Genomic DNA, 23,079 nt, shown 5'->3' on the forward strand with positions numbered 1-23,079 from the left:
CCTTGTTTATACAAATTTGCAGACAAACACAAATGAGATACAGCACAAAATTAGTGTTGCAGATGGCTGTTTACAGTTAAATAAAAACGTTAAATTTATTTTGCATTTTTCTAGCCAATCCACTTCTACTGTAAAGGATTTGTTAAAGCTCTGCAGAAAAGAACTGATTGAGTGTACTCAGACACTCAAATGTTCCACAATGACTAACACTTTTTTTGATGAGCAAATATGTTTTGTGTTTGCTCTGCATGTAAACTGGTATAAAATGTCTGACTTGACAAAGTCACGGCCCAGCAGGCCATACTGAGGTGATTATGGTGTGAAAGACTTACATTCAAGATACTAATTTTACTACAATATGCTGTAGCATTAGGCAGATTTCACACTTTTATTGTGTGTGTGTGTACATGACATACGGTTTGCTCATAAAGTGAAAAAACTTTTGATCTGGTTTATGCACTTCAAACTCTGAATCTGCTTTCTATGCAGTTTTGCATAATTATCTTGTACGCGTGATCGGCTTTTTTCAATTTGATTCGTTCCGCTAATTTTACTACCCAGTGAGGTGATGATGGCGTGAGAGAGGGTTTACTGTCGGCCAAATACAATTACTATTCTGCAGTCATACAATAGGGATTGTTCTGCTGTAACAGCTGAAGCTCTGCATAACAAATCCTGCTGACGCTACGCTTGTGTGCTTAGCAGAATGCAAGAGCCCTAATAAGCACATATTGATTGTGAGGACTGTGGAGAGCTTTTGGAGGAAATTAGGTCTAATACTGCAAGTGCATGAAGTGCCTTACAGACTTACAGTATATCACAAGGATATTACACGTATTCATATTGATACGACTTTGTATTTTTACAGTTCAGTGCCCCAAATGGAAATATTAGAAACCAGGCAGCAAAGGTATTCAAATCTGTTACTGAAGACCTACGTATAAGTGCTGTATATACTATTAATACTGGTACATTACTTGTAATATACCATTACAAGTAAAGTTATGCATTAATAATTTGATGTATGTGACGATAATGCATTCAAGAGTTTACGTAAAAGAAAATGTTCACTAAAAGCACTTATTATGCAGAATGGCTCCATTCAGACTGTAACTGAATTTAATATAACTATAGCTGTCATATAAAGGTAGTGTACTATAAGTGTAGCATGTAACTGAGTTACAAGTTCAACATTTGCCTGTGAAATGTAGAACCATAAAATGGAAATACCCAGTAAAGTACCTCAGAATTGTACAATGAGTACAGTTTTTCTATAAATGTACTCTTTTTACCGGCGTTAGAAACTCTTGACGTTAGTTTATGGATGGGTCTTGACAGTTATTGACATACCATTCCTGGGCGTGGATAGGGGACTTTTCCCTGGAAGGGGACCCACTGGTAGTTGGGCCCCTCTTTGTGAGCGAAGGGCCCCAGGAAGGCCCTCCGGATGTCATTCATGGAGTAGAGACACACAGCTGAGCCTTTAAATACACTGCTGCTGGGGGACAGGGGAAGCAGGGTTAGAGACATCCAAACACACACATACACACTTGTCCATCTCTCCTTTCTCTTTCTGTTGGACGCACATGCGCACACACACACACACACACACACACACACACACACACACACACACACACACACACACACACACACACACACACACACACACACACACACAATAAGAATGGACTCTGACCTGGAAGTAGAGAAGACCGTGTAGACCAGAGGGTTCTTTCTGTCCCTTGTCTGCAGCAGGAACACATCGCCTGAGGACACACACACATACACAAGGACACACACAACACACACACACACACAGTTCAGGTGGTGGTAGGTCAAAGATTGAGAGAAAGATAAACAAAGCCCTATGGCCATGTCTACTTTAAAGAGACGTTTCACTAATTACTCAGTCATGACGAAACACAATCCACTACAGCTTTGAGCAGTGGTTTGCAAAGATTTAGAAAGATTTAGTCTGATTAAAACATTCTTTTACACTTGTCAGAGTGGGGTCCGCCACAAACAAGATGCATTTCTGAGTCTTGGCCCATAATGAATAAAATACTGTAGTTAAAAATTCATCTACTGTTTTAACTAATATTAAAAAGTAATGTGGTGCAGGCATTTCAGTAGAATATTTTCAACAGGTTCAGATCAACACAATTATTTCTACAGGGAGGTCCTTTCTAAAGATTTGGCCTCAGGTATGGTCAGAAATCTCTTGGTCAAGATAAGAGATATGAGATAATGTGATTGACAGATTTAGCCTAAGGTAGGGTTAGGATTTGGAAAATTCTTCCACTTAGTAGTTCACCTTTCACTGCGTCACGAGATAAGCACAAAGACAGATCATATTATGGCCCAGAGATATGGTCAGAGAGATCAATCAAAAACAAAGCTGAAACTGCTGCAGATGCAGCGCAAACCACATTACTGGAGGTTTGGTGTTTCTCTTTGTGAGACGATACATTGTCCTGTGTTGTTTACTTTAGTCAGAAGATTAGGATTTTTTAATTAATTCAATGATTCCCCTAAGTAATGGCATTTGAAGGAAAATGTATTTAAGTTAAATGGGCTTTCTTTTGGTCTGATTGTCATGGTTTCACTTGTTTTGTGCAGTTGACCATTAGTGTACTAAGCCCGTAAATCTTCGAAATTTGTCATAAAAATAAATAAATAAATAAATGGATTGATTTCAGACAGAGGTAGACAAAAACAACTTCTCAGGTCTAGTTGGTCAATGTTGCCAGCTGAAATGACAACAGGCAGGTTTTATCAGGTGTAGCTAGTTATCTAATTAAGCTACTGCAACGTTAACTCCATGCAGAGTTTTTAATATTTTCAGTTGGCCCGCGGAAGAGCTACTAACATTAGGCTGCACTCTAGTAGCATCTTTCACACAGTGGGGGAAATACTACACAGTGCATGTACTAGTCATGAATGGGGCTTATTTTAAACATAACCTGTAGCCCCACAAAATGTAGTTGGCCTAGGAATGCTTGGTTAGCTTAAGCTAGTTATTCAGACATGCTTAAACTGGAAGCTTATGTTAAAGAAGACAAACACATAATGTATTCAAACACACGTATAATCAATTCCTAGCACAAAATAAAAAGAACAAAAGGCTAAAACAAGACACTACCATCTTTAGAGTATTGCCTATACTCAGCATGTGGACAAATCTATTACGATTGCTAAGCTATGATTAGACAATTGCTTGAGGAGGGGTTTAGCAAAGGGCCTGTATGAAGTTATATTTTACTGAAATGAATACATAAAGATCAGATAGGTTTTATCTTTTGGTTGAGAATATTTACAGTATGAGTACAATGCTCGGGTGAACCGGCACCAGATGTTTGTGGAACAATCCGAGTGAGTGTGAAGTTATGTCTTCTTTATTATAAAAATATTTCCTCTGCCCACAATCCATGCTCGCTCCCCCCCACCTCCCTTCCTGATCCTGTCTAATGAAAACATTGCCTTTTGTCATACGAAGACTCACAGAGACAAGCCTGCAACTTGCTATGAACCCACAGCAACAACACTGGCTTCCGAACCGATCAGGCCAGAATCTATTACTCATTCATGCATTCTTCAAGTCTGCAGGAATGTGGGGCTAAACGGTACTCTACAATTGAGGTCAGAAATCCTGGATAATTTTTTATGCTTTCCTCGACTTTCTTTCCCTTTGCACTTACAGAGTGCGCTTTCAACGGTTAAAGCACTGTTGGAAAATCAGCCTAAATTTTAACTCTTTGTTTTGCTTTTTCTAACTGAAAAATTGTATTATACTGCACGCTGCACATGTGTTGGATGAATAACGTAGAAAATGGGGACATAAAAAAAGAAAACTAGACCAGTTGAGCCACTTTGTTATTGGAGTTGATTGACTTTTACTTGAGTATCATGCAGGGCCTTCACTTCAAACACCAATAACTATCACATCATGCTTCTTCAATGTGATTTTAGGCATAATTGATACAGTTGATAAAGTACAGAATCTGTCTGCAGAGTTAACTTACGCAGCTCGTCAAAGTATGTGTCGCTGCCGTCGGCTCCTGGCACCGAGCAGATAAGACGGGTCTTGAGGAATGTCGTCCACTTGTTCACCAGACTTCGCTGACCGCCCATGTCATTCTGATTTAAGACAAAACAGCATATAACGTTAAAAAAGTAAATAAAGAGAGTAAGAGCAGTGTTATTCATTGGGCACCAGCCTCTTTTCACCACTTTACAAAATCTAATTCTTTTGACAGAATCTAATTTTGTTGCAGAATCTGTCAATTATCCAGGCTGAGTTTGCCTGATCCGGACTAGTTTTACTACACCCACTGTAGTGGCAACATTCTTAGCCGCTATTTGTAGGATGTAAAGGGTTCTGACTCATGTAGACCACCATTTCCAACTTCAACATGCAAAGCTATCCCAAGAAGAGGCTTGTAGAAAGTGAAAACGTTTTTTTCCATGGATGTGATCAAAAATGAAGATAAACAAAAAGTGCTGGAATATCCAAAAACTGACCTTGTGCTAAAATTGACTTTCCTATAAGCAAAAATACAGTCTACAATCAGCGATCTACAATCAGCGATCAGAACAATTGTTGCTCCACATCCTGCTCTGTTGAAGCCTAACCTACACTAACTTCACTTAGAGAAACCAACTCAAAACTGTCCAATAGCTTGACAGACTAGTGGAGTGTGAGTTTTAATAGGGCAAAACACATATATTTTTAATGTCATAAAACAATTTACTTTTGCAGTGAAAATAAAATACCAAAAATTATCAACAATACAACATGGCTCTTACACCCACTTTAATTAAAATGATGAACAAATCTCTCACCCTGCAGAGCTGTCCGATGCGGGAGTAGGTGGACTTTCCCAGCCCCTGAGCCTCAACTGCCGTCTCACGGAAGAAGAAAAATACCTTGTCATCATCCTGGTTTTCACTTTCTGGGACCCAAAAGGAACCAACAAACTTTGGTTCTGGTGGACAGAAACAAAGTTGTCTTGAACAAGTTGTGAGTGTTGTTCTTAACACAACCAGATTTAAGTTAGTTATAAAGTGAACCAAACTAAAAACAAATTGATACCTAAACTGACACATAAACACACAAACAAACACCAACAGACCATTGAGCCAGCGAGAGTCATGCTGTTCGGTGCGGATGGAGGGGCGTTTCCCCAGGCTTCTAAAGATTGTGAAGTCCCGTCCCATTAAGTCTGTGGCCACACCTGCATATAGCTCATCACCTAGGAAACAGAATGAATCAATAACTCCCTGATTGGACATGTGACCTTTACTGATGATTAGGTCTATACAATCCACCAAAATCAACTTTTATATAGCATGGCAATAACATATTTCAAACCAGTGTAAGTAAAATCCTGTAGTTAATGGATAACCAGCTCATATTAACTTGGATAAGTTTAGTTACCAACGAGTACAGATACAGCATTGTGGCGAGGATCATACGGACTCTTCCCTTTCCCATCCTCCACCTGAGAGGGTTCAATCCTGAACACATGGTCCTGATGGAGAAAGACGACAGGGAGAAATTGATTTAAAAAGTGATCATACATACACTATGTTTTCTTTTGACAAAAGCATACAGTCAAACCGGGAACTTGAGCTAAGCATGTGTGTGTGTGTGTGTGTGTGTGTGTGTGTGTGTGTGTGTGTGTGCGTGTGTGTGTGTGTATTTATCTGAGTTTGAATAACGTTTTGCAGCTGAGAGAAAACAAAGTTTAATATCCTCAGTGAAAATGCACCATGACTCGTAATTGACTTATAATTATAAAATTGATTCAGGCAAACCAACTGGTGTTTGAGATTGTGTCTGTACTAGATCATGATGTACTTAAACAAGGAAAAATAAAGAAGGGAATACTGCTGTCCAGCAGTTTGTGTTGTTTTTTGTATTCCTCACCTCCATCCTGTGTCCCACCTCCACAAAGGCACAGGTAGGGTGGAAGGCCCCGGTTCCACAGGCATACAGGTGGGTGCGGTTATAGTGGTGCACAATCTTCACATAGTTCACACAGTCAGACTGAAAGACACACACACATAAACACAGATTCAGTTTACCTATGAATAGCAATTTGAATGGTATAGTCTTTACAAAAAAAACAATTGGTTTTGACCTTTCTTTTTCCCCTACATGCATGATGTGAATGCTGCTTCAAAGCAATATACTGTACACCGCAGGGATAGAATTCTGGTAAAAACTGATTTTATTTAAATGTATTGGTCTAAAATGGTCACATCCAAATAGTCTAAAAGATATTGGTGTGATATGGCTTTAAATAATCTTATTTGCTTGTAAAATGTCACTTCAGGTCACTAAAACCCCCCAAAATACCATTGATGTGACCTCGGTTAGCTTCTGCCCAGTATAAAAGTGTAAAAACAAGTTAACATGACAACACAAGAGAAAAACACCCGTAAATCCAAGACAGATGGACAAAAAGTGGACTATCTCTCTCTTTTTTGGTTTAGTGCTAGACATTCCTCACATAACTCCTCTCACCCTATCTGCCTGTGACAACACTGTCGAGTCCCCAGCTCCACCTCCAACACCCTGTTGTGACAGCCTTTGTGTCCTGGCTGTACACACAATTGCCTACAATGTGTGTCTACTGAGGGTAAAATGGTCATATGAACCGCCATGTCAATGCACACAAATAATAAGCGCTTGGAACTTTGAACTACTCAATACATATGCTGCTGGCTAACTTACACAGTATGTATTTCATATAACACACAGACCTTTTCTGCATTGCATAGGGTTTTAGTTATCTTCTACTTTTTTCATGCCAAACAGATAGAACAAGAAGACAAACCAAAAGCTTCCTGCTTAATTAATGGCTTGTAGGCTATTCTAGTATTAAGGTGTTCCAAAAAGTTTTCCAGTTCAGTTTAGTGGATAATGTTTATGTCACACCACTGAGTAGTTGTGTATCATGCTTGACATTTGTTTGACACATTTGCTGGCATATGTTTTATGCCAGCTTAGTTAAAACATCTACATCAGTAAATCTCAGTTAGGTGAAACAACAACTGAACCATACAGAGCATAAGACAAAATAAACTATGCAGAACTTCATTTTAAAGGAATAGTTAGACAATATGGTAAATACAATATAAGCTAATACAGGGGTTTTCAAACGTTTTGTGCGTGTGGACCACTATTTGTAATCAAGAATTTTTGCGGATCACCTCATAATATACATAACAAAATATGTCTACACACAGTCCTACTTGAATTATGGGAATTTCCTGGTAACATTTATGGGAATTTCCTGGTAACATTTATGGGAATTTCCTGGTAAAATGAAGGTTAAAAAACTATTATTTTATTTATTTATTTATTTTATTTAGCTTTTCCACTGACCACCTGCAGTACCCTCACAGACCACTAGTGGTCTGCGGACCAAAGTTTGGGAATGACTGAGCTAATATAAGAAATAAGCTACAGCCAGCAGCCTGTTAGCTTGGCTAAGAAATAGTCCGGTAAATAACTTGTCTTTATGAGCATCATCTCACTTTTTACAACAGACCACTTTCCATACCATTTTTATTTCTCTTCCTCCTTTATCCTCCTTCACATCATCAATTTTCAGTATCCTTATCCCTCTCTGTCTGTTCCCTCCTCTTCTTATCTAGACAGCAGGTTATCGACCCGCAGTCACATCTGTCCATGTCGGAGTCAAGTTACAGTAAGCTGGATCTCAGGAGACAGCCGGAGGAAAGATTTACTGTACACTAACAGACTGGATGGCACACATTCCTTTTTCTGGCCAGAATCCTTATCTTCACACCCGGCTTTAAAGTGACTGGCCCATTTAAGTGAAGAGAATGTTACCATGATGATTATCAGTGGTCTTCCACCCCAGGGCTATGTAATACATGATGAGCTAATATGGTGCTTTCAAATGTCTTTGTTGTCATTACAATTACTTCTGTAGTCTACTAAATAAGATCTTGTTGTCTTTACACACTACTGTAAACAAACACACCAGCTCTCACATCTAAATCTCTCTGTTTCTCTCCTGCCTACTTTTCCCCAGACAGGCCACTGTAACATCTGTCTGTCGATCAAGTTACAGACACTGTTGGACCCCAGGGGGCCACTGGAGAAGAGGTTCATAAAGGCATGAATCTGAGCATCAATGAACAATTGCCCTGTGTGCAAAGTCCGCAGATTCTTCCTAATTTAATTTGGTAATCTTCATGTTTTTGTTTTGACTTCATTTAAAGTATATTTGTGCCTAAATGTACAGGACACTTATATGGCTTTGGTATTAATCTTCCAATTGTGTCCAAGATGGTAGAACTAATTTGGCTTCTCTACATTTTTATATTGCTTTCGTGTTTCAAAGATGCACAGTGATTGGTGCGTTTCTGGGATCTTTTTGTTTAATGGCTAGTTGCAAACCAAATTTCCTTTAGGATAAAGATTGATTAATGAATAGATGAATGAAGGTATATAGTATCATTCTATTTCTCTCTCCATCTCTCAACTTTACTCTCTTCTTTGATCAAATGTCTTTCTTTATAAGTCTGTTCTGTCTTTCAGCCTAACCCGAGGGTGACAGACAGGCCAGGTTGTGAAAGCAGCAACAAGCGGAATTGTGGCTCATTAGGCCTGACAAACACACACACAAACACACACACACACACACACACAGACACACCCCTCAGTGGTTTACAAAAGCCTGCTTTTCAACCTTTGAAAACCACTAGGGGGTTAGATGGAGTTGTTGGAGTGTTATTTCATACATACTTCGGTGTGTGTGTGTGTGTGTGTGCGTGTGTGTGTGTACATGTGAAGGTGTTCAACCAATCGACAGGCCCATTAAGCTGTTAACAAACAAGAGACCTCTGTTTCCTGTGAAAGAAAGGGGCACACACACTCAACTTATACCCCCACCCTCTGGCTGACATGCACAAGTTACACAATGAATGAACATACACACACTTAAACGCACACCTCACCAACTTCCAAAGACCTCTTCCGTTAAAACATACTCGTGCTAAGTTTCAAAAATGTTTCCCCATTATTACCAGTGTTTGTATCTGAAGCAAAACCTCATCTTACTCAATCTAACTCCCCTTGAATTTTAAGCACTGTGTGTGTGTGTGCGTGCGTGCGTGCGTGCGTGCGTATGTGAGGGCAGAGGAAGGTGAAGGAGTCAACGGACCGGTAGTAAGATAAAGTCAATTCTTTGATGTGACAAAGGAGGAAAAGAAAGGTAAGAAGACAGAAGACGCTTGAAAGACCTTGAAAAGATCAGAAAGGAAGGAGGAGAACAGGGGAGGTGAATTATGCCAGCCATCACATTTCCTCAGTGTGTGTGTGTGTGTGTGTGTGTGTGGGAAGGGGGGGGGGTGCGGGGGTTGTTAAGTTAAAGGGTTCACTGGCTAACCTTTGACCTACTACTGACTCATTAGTTGAAAAAGTGAGCAAAACGCAGGCTGTGAGCAAAACGCAGGCTGTGACCTCACTGCGGCCTGAGCAATAGGTCTTCCCTTCATGTCTTATAAAGCTCTATTGTTCCTCAGTGGAAGTCTTTGTTTCTTTTTCTCTTTTTATCATTTCCATTCTAGAAATGATTAACTCGATCTATCTATTTGTAATTGATGCCATTATCTGTCCTTCTGCTAGTTCTCTCCATCTCTGTCCGTCTCACATTAATTAACATAGGTTTTCGTTCAAGTATAAAGTCCAAAGGAAAGTTCAATTTACTCAATATTGCAATGCAACTTCAAAGTTAAAAAATGGATATCATTTTTTAAATCATACTTATGTCATAAACGTTCTTTCTTTAACATATTAGCATCCAATCATGTTTTATTGTCATTAGGTCTATTGTCAGGTGTATATTATTTATTATAATCTTTAGACAGCTAATATGGCCAAATGTTTAAGAAGAACCTTCCTCATATTTTACCCTTTATCTGGCACTGAAATTTTTTCACCCAATTGAAACTCACATTTTAAGCTATTTTATTGCATCATTATAAACATGTATATAGAAACAGAGCCACTGTTTATCTTTCTTTCTCAGTTTTGATTTGAGTCTGAGAGCAAAGAGCCCCAGTGGTCCAGCAAACTTAATAAAGTTAATGGCTCAGAGCCTTTGACTGAACACAGAATGATGGTGCACAGTACACTAGAAGACCATTAGATACACAACAGAGCACAGTGTAATATCCCAGGAATGCCTTTGATTGCTTCTGCTGAACAGGACAATGTTGACATTTGTCTGACATATTTTTTATTCAACAGAATGATTCCTGGATGCTGATCTTCTACGTACAAACTGTACAGCTATAATAATATCACTAAGGAACCCATTGAGGCAGAGCAGGATTTCATTTTTCGATTACTTGGATGGAAACACTTACGTGTTTCAGTTCCTGTGTTTTCAGTAACCGTGTGTTAAGTGAATTCCCATAGAGTGACAATACACCGATCTACTCAGTAATTTTAAACAGTGACAGTCAAATGATGCTTGGTGGTTTCCAGGAGCATGCTGCTTCAAGACACCTGCTAAAGGTCCAAATACCTAGATGACTAAATATATGTATTTTGTTAGTGCCTCCCAAAATGACCAATGTGAGTATTTGCAGATCTGACTCGATACTAGAGGCTTAAATCTATGGATGGCAATGTTGGTTGGTTGATATCTCAGCAACTATTGGATGGACTGCCATGACATTTTGTATGGACAGCTGTGATCCCCAGTGGAAAACTCTTTTGTGATCCCCTCACTTTTCTGTGCAACCATTAGATTAAAATTAGATTAAAAAACTATTAGATAGATTACCATAGAATTTGGTAAGAACATTCACGTCCCACTCAGAATTAATTGTTTGCCGATTCCTCAACATTTAATTTAGTGCTATCATCCTGTCAACACTTTTATTTGTCAAATACTACTAAGTCTAATCCTAAATCACTGAATACCTGCAAACTTGATATACAGTAATAGTCCCATCAGCCTCAGTTGTATTTTGTGTTAAGTGCCATATAGTAAATGTTAACATGCTAAGATAATAAACTAAGAGGGTGGACATGGTAAACATTATACCTGCTAAACATGAGTGTGTTAGAATTGTTACCGTGAGCATATCAACATGCTGACATGAGCATGCTGACATTAGCATTAAAGCACCGCTGTGCCTAAATATAGCATCACAGAGCCGCTAGCATGGCTACAGAGCTTTAGTCCTGTTTTCAAGATAGGCAAAAAAAAGTATTCAGTTTTAAACAGCCTCAGCAATCGTACCTCAGCAAGGCCTCAGTACACAACAACCGCTGCCTTGGCAGGCGACAATTTATAACTCCGGAAACTGTTGCCTGCTGAAGCACAATTTTTGTAATGTGGATGGCAGACTACATTTCTGATGCGTTTTCTGAGGCGTTTATGGTCCACTTGACTTTTTCCACTTTTCAAATGCTTGAACAAATGAAAAATGCTGACAAGTTCATTATATGCAGGGCCTTCTGTTGTCAAGAAGAGACTATTTACATATCAAGAAAACGTAAGCATTAGTTAATTTAAGCCAATGCTGGTGTTTTAGTGGTGAGGACATTCAACCTCTTTTTCCACAATGTCCCAGTCGGTCAATGGATTTTAACTGGTAATCTTTTAACTGGTGTTAACATGACAGCATAAACACAATCCATCAATTCTGTAGGTTTAAATATGGCTCCAGCTCTACAGTCAGAGTGCTGAGTCAGACTGAGTGTCTGGGTGAACTGTCAACTGTTTACTGCTACTGTCTGACTGTGTTTATGTGCATGTGTCTGTGTTTGTGTTAATGTGTCTGTGTGCATGTCAGGTGGCTTTCCTGTGGTCTGTGGGTGTGTGTGAGTGATAAAGTGCTTATTACTTGTCTTTATGTGGGATACTTCTTAAGCCCATCACAAGCCTTGTGTGTATTTATTGAGCTACTGTGAGTGTGTATAGCCTACTCTACTGGATTATTCATTTTTGAGGTAGCTAGCATTGCAGTTCATGTATTTGAATGTATGTAATACAAAAGAATGCAATATACTGTACTGTATGTCGGACAATCCAGCAAACCTTTCCTACTTTTAAAGGAAGAAATACGCTTATTTGCTCTCTTGCTGAGAGTGAGATGAGAAGATTGATACCACTCTTACAGCCTGGCTTTGTCCACTGACAAGCTGTGGTTTTATGCAGGGTAAAGGGCTGGATTATTTCTTGGTCAGACACACTTCTTGTCGTCACCGTGAGGTTGCCAAGCAACCAGCTAAGCCTTGGTCTTTTATGCTCAAATCTGCATAACATGGGCTTTCAAAACAGTAAATGATTTCCATTACAGTCTAAAACAATTGGCAGAACATATAGTGAGTAAAAACGCCAATTCAGATTAAATATCAGGCTCAGTACAATTTTCTACACCAGTGACAAGGATCAGATCCCTCACTGACTTCCCACCGGAGAACCCTGAAGACTGTGTTGGAACTAGAAGCAAACCCTGCCAGAATCCCAGTGGCGTTTTCCAAGGCACCATCCCGGTGTCGTGAAGAAACTTCTAATAAAGAGTAATAATGTAATATGAAGTCAATGCAGTGTAAATACATGTGTTCAAGCTAATTAACAGCTTACAATTAAGCATCCCCCAATACGTCTTGTGTGTGTATGTACAGTTTGCTATAATGTGTGTACATGTGCAGCGCATGTGCTAATGAGCAGCATACATTACAGTGTAAAAGGTGTAAAAGGACAGATACAACCATTAAAAAGGTTAATACGAGGGTAACTGCATGAGAAGAAAGTGAAAAGATTTCCAAGAACGAGTAAGACGATGGGAGGACTGAGGGGGTCGTAAAAAACATGAGAAACTTTTGGTTCCCAGAGAACAACTAATAGAGATACAAAGAGAGCAAAGGAAAAGAGGAGGGCTCAGAGAATAAGAGAGAGATAGAGAAAAGAGAGAGAGAGAGAGAGAGAGAGACAGAAAGAGATCCAGTGGGGGAAAGAGATGTTGGCCTCTTCCTACAGAGAAACACACTTCTCTGTAATTAGGGTCAACGGTGTAAGGTCAGCTCAGTTCTCAGTGTGTGGGTGAGTGTTCACGAAGATACCATGGGTTTTAAAAGGAATAGGAGGGGAGTGAGTGTTTAACAAAGGATAAAAATAACAATTCAAAGGAAAAAAGGCAGGACTAACATCTTACCAGGGGGAAATTCCTTTTAATGCAACATTTGTCTTCAAAATTCCCCCAAATCTTTATTTTATTTTCTTATCTCTTTCTTCCTCCGCCTCCTCTTCCCTAATTCCTTTGGAGCAATTTTAATAATTCTCTCCACTACTCCCTGTCTCCACTGTTACTTTATTTTAATTTTTTTTAAACACACACACACACACACAGGTCACATACACAGAAACCTGAGCGTGCACACACACACACACACACACACACTCAGACAGACTCCTGGTCAGGTGAAACTGGAGCCTGGGGTTTTGAATGAATGGAGCTCGTTGTCTGTCTGCTACAGCTGTGTAATCACACTGATGAAGGGTTTGTTTTACACACACACAAAGAAAGACACACACACACATCGGATACTTAAACATACATGAATAAATGTATACACACACTGCTATATGAATACAGTACAGTGCATGGCAGATTTGTGGCATGTCAGCTCGCATTGATGGGAAGGTACTGTTTTACACACACTGATGCACACGCACACATATATATGAGTTAGCTAATTGTGTGTGATGTAATCCTGGGTGGTCTATAGGCTCTTGGTGGCCTCTACTTGTCGGTCAGTGAAGCCGAGCCTGCTCTGCCCAGACTCCATCCACATACATCACAATTAGACACATAATCATCACATTCAGTATTTACTCGACATGTTCTCGGAAACTAAATGTTCCTCTTGTGTAGATCAAAATAGAAAATCTTGATTTTTAAACTTTTTTTGGCAGCTAAGAAAAAGAGGGACAGAGCAGGGTGGCCTATGTTTTAGGAAACAGTCCTAAGAGTATTATAGTAGGTCATGAGTTCAATCCTGGCAACATGTAGCAGCCATGTACTATATGCTGTCAATGAGGTCCCTCACCACCCCATCACTGCATTTACAAGCACACAGGAAACCATGCAGCTTTTTATTTAGGATTTTATAATTTAAAAATGATGGTCTTGTGACATATTTTGTATCATTCTTTAATGTTGTTAGTCTGTTAGTCCTGAAAAGAACAGTTTTAATCAATCTTAACATACCCTGCAACCTACTGTAATGGAACCTAACAAGTGTTTCCTTGCTGTGAGTCAATAAACAGATTTCACCTGTACCGCAGACCTTATTTTGGAACCATAGCTCAATTACTGTGCTTTAAGGGTCTGGCGAGTCAGACAGCATTCCGGGATGGGACAAAAACTTGGTTTATTGGCATTTCTTTAAACTGATCACAATCATCTTGGTCGGCGCTAAGCGCCGCATGGAGCAACGGCTGCAAAATAGCCTCGGGAAGGAACTTGTTTTTATGGAATGTGTACGTTCAAAGGTTGTTTTAGTCGTGCAACAGAAAACTCAGATTGGACAGATAGTCTAGCTAGCTGTCTGGATTTACCCTGCAGAGATCGGAGGAGTAGTTAACCATAGTCCTCATAAATTCAGCAGAGTTTAAAATGTCAACACAAAGAAAGCCCAAGGTAACGGACATCTGGCCTAAATTAGGGATATTTAGCAGAATTACCGGCGGCACCTGAGCAATGCCGGAAGTGGAACGTCGTGTATGTAGACTAGTTCAGCTGTGAAACTGTAAAGGAGACCGACTGTAGACATCTAGAAGCTACTTAGTGTCCATTTCAGTTAAAGTCTGAATTTTAAGTAAATGATTCAAGGAAGCACTGCTTCCAATCAATCCTTATATCCCCTTGCATTTAGCAATACCTACCCCCCGTGATGTCTCTGTGATGCACATGCTCTCTTGTAAAAACTCTGATTTAAACTCTGTAATGTCTATACTGTACATAGCCAAGAAATCAGGTCTCTCAGGGATCTACTTTAGCTTTGCTAACTGGGTTTATCTTGGAGATATGCTGAGTTTGATGCTAAGCCAGTCAGATAAGGTTGAAAACTAAAAGATTTTGAGGAAGTGATCTTACCACAGGGCAGGTCCAAAAGTAGGAGTGTTGCACCTATTATTACATGTTATCTGTTTAGACGTGGCGTTTGTGTCTTGTGATGATTCCCATGACTCCAGTGGATTAAAAGGTAGCATTGTGTTACACTGGGTAGGAGTGGACAGTCCTCCACGAGGAGCTCCTCCACCCTCTTGTTTAAATCTGTGTGCAATGTACAGTATGATGTCTTGGGCTGATGAGGAGTGATTTAAAAATAAAAATGTAATGTAATGCATTATGGTTCATACACAGTCTGTTTTGTGAAAAGTCGTAGATAACTCTTTTCACTTCGGTTAATAATAAGTGTGGTCTTTAAATTTCCTATGAGAGAATATGTAATGTACAGTTGAGGTTAGATTGAAGGTGAAGTGGTGTGAAGAGACTTACAGTGATATCCTTGCCAGCCCAGTTACATTCCTCCCTCCAGTCGACGGGAGCGGGCCAATAGATCTGAAACACAGCAGGCAAAGGTCAGATGATCCTGTCGCTAAAATCTGAATTAATTATCTGGATTAATTTACTAATTTAAAGTCTGCTTGATGTGCATTTATAAACATTGCAAAGTGTTTGTTGTTCTATATTAATAATACCCTTCAGCTCAAATGAGACCCCTAGAGGTTTGGATGAGTAAAGGTTTTCATCTCACTTCCCTTCAGCCTCTCCATACTTTTGTCCAACTTCACTTCACCTGTATTCTCTTCATTGTTTTAGCATCCCTTCACATCTGCTACTTTCTCCTCTTTCCTCACCTCCTCATCCTCCTCATACTCCCTTTTCATTGTAAAGGAGGATGACCCTACCACATTGTAAACCGCTTCAGCTATGGTGAATCTGCACACCCAGGTCATAAATCAAGCTCGCCCATATACCTGAAACTAACAGAGGCTTCACATCTAACGCACCAAACATGTAATTTACTCCAAACAGCTGTGAACAGATGTTTATAGTGGGCTGTATTTTGTGTGTATATCTATGTTTTATTTGTGGGTCTATGTGCATTTAAGTGCATTTAGTGTTTTTACCAGTGTGTACATGTATAAATGTATTGTCTGCTCCAGTGTGTATATTCAACTTTGTGCAAGCGTGCCTTGGCTATGACTATTACATACTCCAAAGGCAAATGTTTCAATCAAAAGATTCTCATTTAGATATTAATCACAATGTTCTTTTGGGATAAATGCTATATTTTCGTCTTGCCCACATCTTTGATTTTTGCTCACTTGAGTGGTCTCATATGTGCAAGAATAAAATTATGTAATTTTCAAAGGAGCATGTTGGTAAAAATGTGTTCACAGTTTTGAATATTTCTCTTTCTTCAATGCCTTTAGAGCCACATGAAAACAAACTCATAAAGTGCGTGTGGCATGACAACAGTAATAAATGATTCTTAGGAATCAGACAATAAGGCTTTCTTATTTCCATCCCGTGCCACTTTAATCTCCTCTATCTAGTTTGTCAACTAAAGTAATAAAGTCAATTTATGATAAGAGACACATAAAGTCTCTAATTTGATCACAGTTCAGGTAAATACATCTCTTGATTAGGTTATACAGGAATATAGCCATGAAAAATACAGTAATTACTGCTTTGTTTTAGAGACAAAACACCCTGAGCTCATGAGAATTTCAAACACATTACAGTCCATTAAAACAATGTGTAGAAAGTGTTGAAACCTCAGCAAAGTAATAACATCATTAGTAATCAACAAAGATTCAATACCATATCTTATGGTGTTATTCTGCTGTGTGGCACTAAAACATTAATAAAAGTAAAGGCTGTAATGCATTAATCACGATGAGATTAAAGACAGAGCCTAATGCGTTATAATTGTGTTGATCACGTTAATCGCGTGCACCAAATATTCTTTATTTTACACCGTCACTGGTGCTGTTACCAAATAATCTTTGCTATGAAGAATCGCTACTCTCTAGAATCTTTGGCTGCTACTATTTTGACCCTTTTAGGTACCTTTACTTGTTGTCAAGCTGCCACAGACACTTCCTACCTCCTGCTGCAGCCATGGAGATGAACAACACAGTTCTAAATGGCACGTTTTACTTAAAAAACAACAACTCCCAAACGGCTCCGTCGACAAGTCAAACGCAATATGCACCTTGTGTGAAATGGAACTAAAATATCACCGAAGCACTTAAAGTTCAAGCTACCATCTACGAGCTAAGCATGGAGCTAGTACAGCTAATCAGGTTGATTCTAGCGGACTCAGGCAAAGCACTATTTTGGAGAGTGCAAGTCAGCCACAGACCTGTGGATGAAAGCAAATTGAAAAAATAACTGAAGCGCTTGCGAAATGGGTGGCAACTAACTGCAGACCATCTTGACATTTTGCGCATGCACTTTTGCTGTATAATTTATTTTTAAAAAGCAAGCTTAAAGGTGCCGTAGGTAGGATTGCGGAGATCCAGGACTTAGCCGAAAAATTTGAACATCAACAACTTCTCAGTCCCTCCCCTCTTTCTGCTATAGTTTAAAACGGTCTCCTAAGCCCCTCCCCTCACAAGTCAAGGTCATAAAGTAACTTTCTTTGCATTCCTTTGATTCCCAATCAGGATACACTGGTAAGAATTGGTTTACATTGATAATACAGACAGTTATGAAATGCAAAGTAATTGAATTTTAATGATGTGATAAAACATGTAATTACTTGCGATTAACTATTGAAATCGTGATTAAGAAAAAATGTATTGTTTGACAGCCCCAGAATTAAGATTTTTACATGTTGTCTGTCCAACAAAAATGGTTCCTGACTTTTTGAGTTTTTTGTTTGTTTTGTTTTCCAGATTTTGGTTCTGACCAACCTTGTGTTCCTGCTTGGCAATGTTGTCTAATGATAGCGACAGCAGGAAGTTCTTGGCCCCGACGAAGAGGCGGCCTCTTTCTTCATCCAACAGCAGAGCACTGAAGCAGCAGGAACGCTCCAGCTCGAACCGCCGCACTCCATGGAACTGCTGCAACTCTGAAATTGCACAGATATACGGGATTATAGAGGGCGGCACCCTCTAATCTGTCTTCTGTTACATGTGATATACTGATGGCATCCCATACTTTTACAGAAACAACCTCTTCCAGTTAATGTATACTGTTATGGTCCTCTGCTTCTTCCATATGTACAGGAATAGACCAGAAACCCCCCCATTAAAACTGAGATGAGTCCAGACAGGGTTGTACAATTTATGATATAATGATAATATATATAATAATATACAATATAATTTATGATATAATATGTAATGATCGGGCTGTTTGTACATGTGTGACCTTTCAATGTGAATCCTGTTGTATGACACGTGCAAACTCTCACAAGCTAACTCACATTGTGCTGTCAACAGTTAGGCAAAATAGTAATAAATACATTTTCCATGGGCATTCATGTCTTGAATAAAGTAACACTGTGAACAATAACCTAAGAAAGACTTTGTGTTCAAAGTTTAAACAACCTCAAGTCATCAGTCTTAAGATCCGAATCGGTTAGTTGGCCAAAGGGCTGCAACAAGTCATCTGGTTGATAAAGAAGACTTACTTTTAGTATTTCAATAACATTTCTGGGATGTGTCCTATGTCCAGTGAATTGTGAACAAGCAGGACAAACTCCCCTGACAGTAATGACACCATATTGGTTTTAATGGAAATATTGAGTGTCCGTGCTGTTTCCAAACTGGCAAGAACAAATTCGAGGGGAACAGTGCCCAGGAAAATTCAGCTTGTATTTGTAAACTTAAGCTATAATAGTTACCCCAAGCCAGTGGAAAAAACTGTGATCTTGGCCATAGAAGCTGAAGAAATAAGGGGACTGCATCCTCCCCTGCTTGCCTGTACTTAAACCCGGAGCTAAAAAGAAAACAAGACCAAGGCCCTCCCTGCTTAGACTTTACAGTTTTTTCCGATTGCTAAACGACAGTGGGCACAACTGGAGTCACATGTGCAAAACTCTAACTACAGTCTGCACTACCAACAGTCACCTGAGCTAAACAGTTCACATCAGCTGCAAAACAGGCTCAGTGCAGCCAAACACTATGCACAATCCTCACTGAGATAACACACACTGTCACTCAGAACACACTGGGGGTAAAACACTAGCATCAAACACCAATACACAAATTACAAACTTTCTCATCTTTACAGTTTGAACAATTTGAGTGACTTGACACTACTCAATAGTTTATTTAAGGAAAAGATATAGATTGTATAATATACCAATTTTACGTAAGGTAAACAAGAATAATGAAAATCAACAGTTTTCTTCAATATATAATTTTATCTCTAGTAATTTATGGAATTACTGGGAAAAAAAACTAAAGGTACATACGTAACAGTAACAAAGAATAGTGTGACTAATTCTGCCTCTCTCCAGCATCATGTGGCAAGTTTTCTTCATCACATTAGATGTCTGCATCATCTCTAAATACTAACAAATGTGGTGTTTCTATTGCTTTCACCTCCATTACTTTCTGAAAAACAGTAGGAATGCAGTTTTACTATTGTAAAGATAGTGTTTTTCACTTTTTTTATAGCTGTGTACATAACCTCAGACATCTTACCTGGACATATTGGTATCTTTGCTCTTTTACCTGTTTCTCTCGGTACAGTGTATAATTGTTTCATTCTTATTTGGTGTTTGTATACAAAAAAGGCTTTCTGAGCTTTCTCTATATAAATTACATATATGTTCACTAACTAGTCTAAAACAAGACACCTAATTAGGCTTTCAGCTAAAATTGCAATCAGCAGTGTTTGATAGGCACCAGACTGAAATCTGTTCTGTTTTGAATGCGTGGTTAACAGTTTTGACAGCAGTGTGTTAGCATTTGAACAAAGTGCTGTAAATCTACAGTGTTGTGCACGTTGTGGTTAAAGTCATGGGATAAGTGTGTAGAGTTTTGAAAACTGTGTTCAAGCAATGAAAAACGAACTAGAGTCTGGTCCACATGAACTGCTGCTGTGTAGACTGTAGTTAGAGTTTTGCACATGTGACTCCAGTTGTGCCCACTGTCGTTTAGCAATCGAAAAAAACTGTAAAATGGCTTTATTAGTCTGCTATTGTTGTAATGAGAATTTATGACTTTTATTAAGACTCTGACGCCACCCAACAGCCGCCTGCATGACATCAGGGACTGTAGGTCTACTGCTTGTTTTATTTTAACGTGCCATTTTCAGAAAATTTGTTATTATTCAGTTCCACAATGCTGTGGTGATAACATTGGGCCCAAAGAAGACATACTGAAAATGACACCTGTTGATGACACCTGTTCTCTAATACATGTTAAAAGAATTCTTCTTAGTATATTAACAGGCTATAACGTTCAGTAACAGACAATATATTGTATATTAAATGCCAGAATTTGCATGTAATTATGTTAACAACCCAGACAGACAGACAACTGACAACTTACATTGTCATCCCTTGAGCTCCACTGCTAGGGTAGTTAAAAAGAGTTTCTTTGGGACTTGAATTACCCCATTAAAGAGTTATTTCCTGCTCATTACATAGCCTATTACAAAAGGCATTACAACAAACCTGTTAATCAGCCAGACATTGAAAACTGGATAAATAAACAGACTGCTGTTGGCTATGTCCGGCTTACTTGCAGGCTAAATGAAATCAAAAGTAATTTCAGTGAAACACGAGGTCATTAGGATCTCTTTTAGTCCTTCGTGTGTCAACTAAAACTAGAATATTCTGCTGTCTTTCCATCCTCTGTGCTACATGTTACCTTCAGCCTAAATTAAAGGGAGGACATACAGTATCTCAGCTGGGCAGACGGCCTTCAGCAAACCTCACGTCCTTGGTGAGTTAGTTCAGGCTGTAATTGCTTTCAATGATGGAACACGTCCCTGGTTTATGTGGTTGTGTTGGGCATTGAGCTGTCTTTTAACTTACAATGCTTGAGCTGGTGTGTGTGTGTGTGTGTGTGTGTGTGTGTGTGTGTGTGTGCGGGAGTGAGTGTGTGCGTGTGTGCGTGCGTGCGTGCGTGTGAATCACAGCAACCACAAATTACAGCTGGCTACTGTTCAGGACTGTTTACTTTGAAAAGGATATGGCAGAATCTCACATGAAACATAGAAATTGTGTGTTTGTGTTGAGTGTGTGTGTGTGTGTGTGTGTTTACAAAGTATACATTATGTGCAGTGGAAGAGGCGAAGACTCCACCGCACACAAGCCAAATTTGCATTCTTAACACAGCTTTGGTTCTTACCTTTGTATGAGAGCTTCATGCGTGGTGAGGAGGAAGAGGAGGAGGAAGAAGAAGAAGAGGAGGAGGAGGATGAAGATGTGGAGGAAGTGGTGCCGGAGGAAGCATGTGCGGCAGCGGCCAGTCCCAGCAGGAACAGAGAGCTACAGGTGACCATCATGGCCACCATCATCATCATCATGGTCATCATCTTGGCACGCTTAGAACAAACTTAAAAGTTTGAGTCTGTGAAGTGAATCTATTGTGGTTTTCAGCTGGATTTCGGCCTAGATTCCGCTTAGCATGAATGCCCAATTTTTGTCTGTAGATTAGATGCAGTCCACCTGCCTTTGGACTGGTTTGGGCTTGGACCTGTTTGTCAAGGATTCAGAATCACCTCAGCTTTGCAACCCCAAAACAGATTCTCCCTCTTGCTGTTTGCTTTGGCACAGCCTCACTCTCTTACAGGCTGTCTTTCCAGTTCTTGATATACGGTGTAATCTTTATAATGCCCTCCTTGGTTCTGAAGAGTCTCTGTTGGCAGATTCACAGATACTCTCATGAAGGTCAACCAAGTTCACCTCTCACATCCAAGATGGGACAAAAACGTCACACATGGAGACCTAAGAATAGAGACAGAAAGGGAGAGGATTTAGAAATGCACACTACTAACACACAGTACGTTGTGCCAGGGATGCCCCTGCACAAACGCACACACGCACACACGCACGCACACACATACACACACACACACACACACACACACAGAACTGGCGTCTGAGGTATATTTAGTCAGAGTCGAATTGATGCCCCTGCCAGGATGTGTTAATGCCAGCCTCCATTATGGCAACAAGACTATAATCTCTTCACAGGGACTGTATCCAAAACACACACACACTGACCATGATGATGAAGACTGTGTGTGAGTGTGATACAGATATGACTTGTCCACTGCCAAGCCAGCCCCCCCTCTCGCTGCCTCCACACTGGCAGACGGTGTCACCAGATGAGATCTCTTCATTGCTCAGGACTAATGAGCCAGCAGTGACGTGGATGGATGTATCAATGGATGAGAGCATTGGTGCTAAACAGAAAGTTACTTGTGACTGAGTACAGAAAGAGAAAGCAAAAAAACTGTTTCCTTTTGTAATTAGATTGGATGTCAATATTGAATTACACCATAGTGGATACATGACATTACAAGTTATATAAAGCTTTAAAATGTTGCTTTTTATAATCTTGTTTACACAAGGCTTCTTTAATCTCAGTTTCTCGGTTTTTCAGAATGCATGGGGACTTGTCAATTGAGCATGGTCAGAAAGTATAGAAAAAAAAATAATGAAGTTATTTGAGAGCTGGAGTCAAATATACAGTGACAGATTTGCTTTTGTTTCGGAAATATCCCCAATAACTTTGTGCCTCAGTTGTGAGTGTGTTGTTGTAAACCACAACTCTACCACAGGAGGAACAGGCATGAGGTCACTGGTTTGTAAGCCTACATGTATATGAATATTGTGTGGTAGAAAGTGTGCACGGGACAGACACACACTCACACACACCTCTCTTTCAGTACTTTGGACCCTGTGGTCGGCCGTAACAATAAAGCCTTTCAGTAGGAACAGTCTCCTTTATTATATTACACCTCACAGTTGGCACTCAGTCAGTAACAGGCAGACAGTCTGCTTTTCTCCCTCTTCACTTTCAATCTTTG

The 23,079-nt window shown here is 39.6% G+C and overlaps 1 protein-coding gene across 2 annotated transcripts in view; it reads right to left on the bottom strand.

Annotated features, from left to right (window-relative positions):
- Positions 1-23,079, bottom strand: part of sema3b (sema domain, immunoglobulin domain (Ig), short basic domain, secreted, (semaphorin) 3B) — an 82,222-nt gene that overhangs the window by 7,841 nt on the left and 51,302 nt on the right. For both annotated transcript variants that reach the window (XM_028582167.1, XM_028582166.1), the window contains exons 2-11: positions 21,393-21,991; positions 17,997-18,154; positions 15,568-15,630; positions 5,933-6,052; positions 5,441-5,534; positions 5,136-5,255; positions 4,846-4,988; positions 4,026-4,140; positions 1,700-1,769; positions 1,351-1,495 (exon numbers count right to left, since the gene is read on the bottom strand). In XM_028582167.1, coding sequence (XP_028437968.1) covers positions 1,351-1,495; positions 1,700-1,769; positions 4,026-4,140; positions 4,846-4,988; positions 5,136-5,255; positions 5,441-5,534; positions 5,933-6,052; positions 15,568-15,630; positions 17,997-18,154; positions 21,393-21,579 — 1,215 coding nt within the window. In that variant the 5' untranslated portion in view covers positions 21,580-21,991. The remainder of the gene's footprint in view (positions 1-1,350; positions 1,496-1,699; positions 1,770-4,025; positions 4,141-4,845; positions 4,989-5,135; positions 5,256-5,440; positions 5,535-5,932; positions 6,053-15,567; positions 15,631-17,996; positions 18,155-21,392; positions 21,992-23,079) is intronic.

Source organism: Perca flavescens, chromosome 7 (genome assembly GCF_004354835.1).
Source record: "Perca flavescens isolate YP-PL-M2 chromosome 7, PFLA_1.0, whole genome shotgun sequence".
Lineage (NCBI taxonomy): Eukaryota > Metazoa > Chordata > Actinopteri > Perciformes > Percidae > Perca > Perca flavescens.